This window comes from Leucopleurus acutus, assembly GCF_964270905.1.
Source record: "Leucopleurus acutus genome assembly, chromosome: 1".
In the NCBI taxonomy this organism is placed as follows: Eukaryota; Metazoa; Chordata; class Mammalia; order Artiodactyla; family Delphinidae; genus Leucopleurus; species Leucopleurus acutus.
The window spans coordinates 161,405,602-161,412,545 of record NC_139142.1 but is presented as its reverse complement, the minus strand read 5'-3'; the positions used below and the strand labels follow the sequence as shown (position 1 = coordinate 161,412,545).

Genomic DNA, 6,944 nt, shown 5'->3' with positions numbered 1-6,944 from the left:
TCCAGATCCCTGCTCTGCATGACGCTACTTTACTCACTTCAACAACAACTTCAGGGCTTCAACAACTTCAAGGGAAGCAAGGGCTTCCCTTGCTCAAAGGAAAATTCTCAGTCCCTGAGCAGGGCATTCAGACTGATTGCTATTTCCCTCCCCAGTCTGTCTCCCATAATCACCCCTTCTTGGATCCTCTGCTGTGGGCAGATGCTTCATTGCTGCCAAAACAAGTGAAGCCATTCCTACCTCTGTGCCTTTGCTTCTCCCTGTTCTCCAGCCTGTAGTGCCCTCCTCTCTGTTGTTTGCTTCTCTGAGCCCTTTCCTGCCCTTGAAAATCCCCCAATCTCTAAGATGCTATTTCAGCAGAACTCAGCTCATAGCGATCCTTCCCTTCTCTGAACCTCCTTGGAGAACCTACAACCTGTGACCCTGGTCATCTGTCCAGCCTCTTCAGCCTCAGTCTTGTTTATTGTAAACTGAGTATAAAAACAGGGCTTCCTTGGTGGGGCAGTGGTTGAGAGTCCGCCTGCCGATGCAGGGGACACGGGTTCGTGCCCCGGTCCGGGAAGATCCCACATGCCGCAGAGCGGCTGGGCCCGTGAGCCATGGCCACTGAGCCTGCGCATCCGGAGCCTGTGCTCCGCAACGGGAGAGGCCACAACAGTGAGAGGCCCGCACACCACAAAAAAAAAAAACCCCAAAAAACAAAAAAAAACAGCCCCTGCCTCAAAGGGTTCTTGTCCCAGTTGGAATATGTAGAGCACACGATAAACTTAGCATTGTACTTGGCTCAAAGCCACAAGGCAAGTGCCCAATAAATGAAAGATAATATTAGTGAGAGTTAATATTAACATTTAATTTTTATGACTGTTGTTTGACTCTCTCATGTTGTTTGTGTTGTTTGACTCTCTCATGAGGGGTAGACCTCTTGAGAATGGGGATCAAGTCATGTCATAACTAATACAGTGCCTTAAGCACCAGAGATCCTGGGGAATGTTTGTTGAGGATGGGCAAACAAACTTGAACCTGGGAGTCAGAAGCCCAATGTCAGTCCTAGCTCTGCAGGCAACTCTTGTCTGACCCTGACTTGTCTCCTTGGACTCCTAAGTTTCTTCCACTGTACATCATCCCTAACATTCTCTCTGAAGCTGGCTTCAAATCCAAGCCCTGACATTGATTCTCTGTGTTACATTGGGCACATTCTTTAACCCTCTTAGCCCTCAGTTTCTTCATCTGTGAAATGGAGAGAATAACATTGCTTCACTATTGGCTGTGAGGATAAATGAGGTAATGCTTGTAACATGCTCATCTTAGTCCGCAGTTAACAGCTGCTCTTCTGGTTGTTTTATTATTGCTGTTTAGCTCATAATCATTAGACTTGCTGATGTTTTTGAATATATGAGTTTCCTGGTGCTGCCATAACAAAGGAGTACAAACTGGGTGGCTTAAAGAAAGAAATGTATCATTTCACAGTTGTGAAGACTAGAAATCCAAAGGCAAGGTGTTGGTTTTGATTGATCCTGATGAGAGTTGATTCCTTCCGAGGGCTGTGAAGGAGACTCTGTTCCAGGCCTCTCTCCTTGCTTCTGGTGGCCTCAGACATCCCTTGTCTTGTCAATGGTACCCCCCCTGTGTCTCCACATCATCTTTTCTCTATGTGTGTCTGTCTCTGCATCCAAATTTTCCCTTTTTATAAGTCACCAGTCATATTGGATTACAGCCCACCCTAATGACCTCATCTTAACTTGATTATCCTTATAAAGACGTAGTTGCAAATAAGGTCACATTATGAGGTACTGGAAGTTAGGGTTTCAATATACCTTTTTTTTAGGGGGGAGGGGTCCCAATTCAACCCATAAAGGATTAATAGCTGTACTCTCTAGAAAATACTTTGCTGAAAAAATGAGTTGGCATTTCTCAATGAAAGAGAAAAAAACCCCACAGCACTTGACAGTGAGTCTTCCCGACTCCACGACACCTGACATTCACAGCAGTTCATTTAACTGGATCAGACGAGTGGAATTTGTTTTGACAAAGATCTGCTTCTTTCCACAAAGCAAGTCCCAGGACCTTTGCCCCGAGTGGTATTTCCCACATGTGCTTTTGGAATTGCAAATCTATCATTTTTAGTTCATGACATTTTTGCAGAACCCCCAGGATGGAAATAACACACCAGATCTCAGGCAGTTGGCGCGTTCTATCTCCATTTTTTATAGCACTCTGCAAAGCTTTCATGCTGTTTACATGTGATTTATATTCCTCCTGTGGTCCTAAATGCATATAATAAAAACAGATTTAGAATATTAATTTGACATGATTCAGGCCAGCATGGCCTAATACAAATTTATTTACTGGGGATGGTGAAAAATCTGAAAGGATGAAGTGAGAATCAGTTCTCAGTAAATATTTCTTGCTGACTTTTTACCTCACTGTTTCTCAAAGCGTAGTCCACTGGATTCCTTATGACGTCTGTGGAAGTTGCAGATTTCCAGGCCCCATCCCAGCTCTGCAGGTTCAGAGTCTTTGGGGGAGGGGTGCTTGGATTTGCATTTCTAATGAGCCCCTCATGCCCTGACTGGCTCTGGCCTACCCTGCGTTTGAGAACCACTAGTGTCTGGCATCCCCCAGTAGATATCCCTTGTGTTTTCGGAGTCAAATGAGTTCCAGAGCTGGAGTCTGTCCAGGGCTGAGGGCGAGGAGAGCCAGGCAGACAGGTGTAGGGCAGGGGGTCCAGGGATACCCTGTGGGCACGGCAAGGGCAAGCGTGTCCAGTCCTCTGTGGGGTGGCGTCGGCTGAGCTTGGTGAAAGGACAATGTGGGTTTCGGGTGTGACAGGGAGGCCTGGAAAGGTTGAGGGAACGAGTATGTACTTCACAGCAGGTGGGTTGAGCTGGGGAGTGGATTTCTGGCAGCCCTGATGAAGAGATCTGAGCATCCATCTTAGTCCGAGGGTCTGGCAGTGGGGAGAGTTGAAGTGAGTTAAGGTGTCCGGGAGGGGTCTGGCCTCCACCTGGGGGCGCTGCTCAGTAAGAAGCTGGGCCTCAGAGCCACTCGGGGAACCGTGTGAAAACTCAGTTTCTGAGCTTGAACCAGTCCCTCTGCATGCATTCTAGAATCTGTTTTCTAAATTCCCCGGGGGATCTAGTGTGACAGGCCCTTGGAACAGCATTTGGGAAGAACGACAGCCATGGAAAGAACTGACTTTGGGTATCAGTGGACCTGGTTGAGTCCTGGTTCTGTGACCTTGATCTAACTCCACCTGAGACACAGTTTCTTTATCTGTAAGATAAGGAGGCAAACACATTTTCTTTCTTTTTCTGATTGTTGTAGGAATTAGGGATAAGGGATGTGACACATTTAACACAGTTTCTGGTACCCAGGAGGCATTGTTAAATGGTGACTCCATACCTTGTGAGAACTGGAATTCTAGGGATGTAATTAGGACAGGGTCTGTTGGGCATGGAAATCAACAGATGGACCCACTGATTGGAATTGGGATATAAGGTAGGGTCTTGGCTCTGACAATACTGGGTCTTGGTTTCCAGAACTGGAGCTAGAAAAAAAAAGAGCAAAATAACATCAATGCTTAAACAGTGTTTACCAAGCAGGTCAGGCACTGTTCTAAGTACTTTATGCACAGCCTTACGGGTTAAGTACTATTATTATCTCCATCTTACAGATGAGAAAATTGAGGCTCAGAAAAATATGTGCATGATCACATGGCCATTATGTGGCAGAATCAAATTTCAGGCACAAGCTCTCTGGTTCTGGGTCTTTAGCAACTATTCTTGCCTATTTAAGACAAGTACAAGGTCAGAGTGGCCCTGGAACCACAATGCTGAGTTTCAAAAGTAAGCTGAGCCCTGGGAAAAATGGTCCTGGATATTTCTTTGCCATACATTTCTAGATGTAAAATTGTACAGCCACTTCATGCCAAAGTTAGAAAAGCTGGCCTCCTCGTAACAGAAGCTGAGCTGTAATAAACCTGCCCTGTTGCCAAAAGCTTGATCTACTCTAACAGAAAACCCATAACACAAAATCGTCTTGTACTGAAAATCTCTTGCTCGCTTTATATTTCATTCTTGTGTAAGACTTGACCCCTTTCATGGGTTAATCAGTGCTTCCAAGGGCCTCTCTGACCACTGCTCTTTTTCACCGGTTTAAGGCTCCTTCATTTGGTATGAATCTGATGTCTAACCAAGATTTCCTCCACATTACACATGAAGCACTGGCACTAATAAACATATTTGTTTAATTCTGAGAGTGTTTTGTCAGAATTTCCACATTTCATAACATTCTTCTCTTTCCTTTCTCTGTACTCCAGGGTATAACCTTCAGTAGCAGAACAAACCAGGCCAGTCAGCAAGTTGCCAAGTCCTGCAGACTCCTTGTCAAGGAGAACAGCTGGACCCATTTCTAATCAACGTCTCCAACACAATACCCTTGGATTGCTGCAGGAGACCAGACCAGAATTTGAAACTTTCCAAAGACTTCCAATAGACATTGAGTGCACATGGATACTTAGGTCGCCTTTGAGACCAAGGCGAAGAATACAGGTGTCACGTTCACCCAAGAAGTCTACATTTAAACAACTCTGTACATAGAATGGATGATGTTTATTGAAACAGCCCAAGCCTCTTTCACAGTGCAAGGGATATAGCTCAAGAGGCAAGCAGGCAGTCCCAGAACCAAGGAATGGATGACTACAAATATCATGACAACTATGAGGGCTATGCGCCCAGTGATGGCTATTATCGTGGTAATGAATCCAATCCAGAAGAAGATGCACAGAGTGATGTTACAGAAGGCCATGATGAGGAGGATGAGATCTATGAGGGCGAGTACCAGGGCATCCCTCACCCAGATGACATCAAGGCCAAGCAGACCAAGATGGCGCCCTCCAGGGCGGATGGTCTTCGGGGCCAGGCAGACCTGATGGCCGAGAGGATGGAAGAAGAAGAGCAGCTGGCCCACCAGTACGAGACCATCATTGATGAGTGTGGCCACGGACGCTTCCAGTGGACCCTCTTTTTTGTTTTGGGTTTGGCCCTGATGGCTGATGGCGTGGAAGTGTTTGTGGTGAGTTTTGCCCTGCCCAGTGCAGAGAAGGACATGTGTCTGTCTAGTTCCAAGAAAGGAATGCTTGGTAAGTAGAAATTTTCAAAGGTCATTCTCTTTGTGGCATTAAAATCTGAAGGGGAAAGAGCAGTAAAATTTGTATAGCACCTGTCACTGTTAGGTATCTTAAATCTATCATAGTGTCCTTGCAACACTATCATTTTACATCCATTTTGTCACTAAGGTGTTTTTATCTCAGAGAAATTAATAGGCACAGGTTTACAAAGCTAGTAAGTATTGGAGCTTGGGTGCCTACCCAGATCTGTCTGAGTCCCAAGCTCTTAGTTCTTCTTTCCAAGTCTTTTTTTTTTAAAATTGAAGTATAATTAATGTACAATATTGTATGTTACGGGTGTACAACATAGTGATTCACAATTTTTAAAGGTTATGTTCTTTTTTCCAAGTCTTGTTGCCTCCTTGAGAGTCTGATTTCTCTCTTTTTCATGTTAAACCATCTTCCATATCCAAATGACAAATTCATTTTGTGTGTGGCAAGCCAGGGGTCTCTTCCACTCAGTACTTCTCTCTGTGTCTTTCCAGAACCTGATAGCATCTGCTCCTGGTTTCTCTTGTATATAAGTGTTAGTGGGCTGAATGCCCATGTGCCTTGGTGATGAATACTGGGCTGAGCCACCCACAGAGCCCCTTCAGGCTGTTGGGGATCACGCTGTGAAGCACAGATGGATTCCATGGGATGGAGGACCAGCTTTGCAAATCATTGATGAGACTAGCACCATCAGAGCCAAACATCAGATATCAGGGCTTGCGGCACAGAGGATTCTGTGAAGTTAGAGAGAGGATGGGCATAAATTGTGTGACATAGAAGAGATTCATCAAAATATAGACAAAATAGTCTTGGTCATTAAATGTCCTGCAAAACATATTCATTCTCTAATCTCAGAGTCCATGCAATTGATTGTTTAGCAAATATACAGCTACAGAGAACTTACTGTGAGTCAGGTTCTTCCTCAAGACGGAGACATAGTTATGACCCACAAGAACTCAAAATCCATCTAACAACTTAGTTCATTCACTCAAAAGATATCTCTTACTTGTGTACCATGTTTTAGTCTTTGTGCTCAGGCCCTGGGGAGAAAATATTGAACAAGGTAGGTGTAGTCCTTGACTCTCAAAGAACTTACATAAAGTAGGACAAACAAGCATTAACGAACATAGAGAATTATTTGATTATGGTAGGGATACCTGCTATGAAACACTTTGTGCCATTCTGGTCCCAATGCCTGCTTTAGAGCAGGGATTGACAAACATTTTCTCTAAAGCTCCAGATGGCCTCTGTCACCACTACTCAACTTTGCCTCTAGCACAAAAGCAGCCATAGACAATTTGTAAACTAATGGGCACAACTGGTTCCTATAAAACTTTATTTACAAGAAAAGGCAGTAGGCTGAATTTAGCTTATGGGCTATAGTTTGTTGGCCCCTGATTTTGAGCCACAATAAATAAGATTGAGATATAATATAAAGAAAATATCTGCATAGAGAATTGTCCCTGGAGGCTCTTAAAAATGGTTTTACAGGCTCACAGATAATAGAGATCAGACTTGTGGTTGCCAAGGAAGGGGAGTAGGGGAGGGAAGGAATGGGAGTTTGGGATTAGCAGAGGCAAACTATTATATATAGGATGGATAAACAGCAAGACCCTACTGTATAGCACAGGGAACAATATTCAGTATCCTGTGATGAACCATAATGGAAAAGAATATGAAAAGAATATATGTATAACTGAGTCACTTTCCTGTACAGAAGAAATTAACACAACACTGCAAATCAACTATACTTCAATAAAATTTAAAAAAAAAGAAAAAAGAAAAA

The 6,944-nt window shown here is 44.1% G+C and overlaps 1 protein-coding gene across 3 annotated transcripts in view; it reads left to right on the top strand.

The window, feature by feature from the left end:
• Window positions 1-4,656: 4,656 nt before the first annotated feature.
• SV2B (synaptic vesicle glycoprotein 2B) overlaps window positions 4,657-6,944 on the top strand; it is a gene marked incomplete at its 3' end in the record, with an annotated part of 76,636 nt that continues 74,348 nt past the window's right edge. For 2 of the 3 annotated variants that reach the window (XM_082836154.1, XM_082836153.1), the window contains exon 1: window positions 4,682-5,140. In XM_082836154.1, coding sequence (XP_082692280.1) covers window positions 4,690-5,140 — 451 coding nt within the window. In that variant the 5' untranslated portion in view covers window positions 4,682-4,689. Of the gene's footprint in view, window positions 5,141-6,944 lie in introns of all 3 variants that reach the window. The other variant, XM_082836152.1, reaches the window with a different exon arrangement.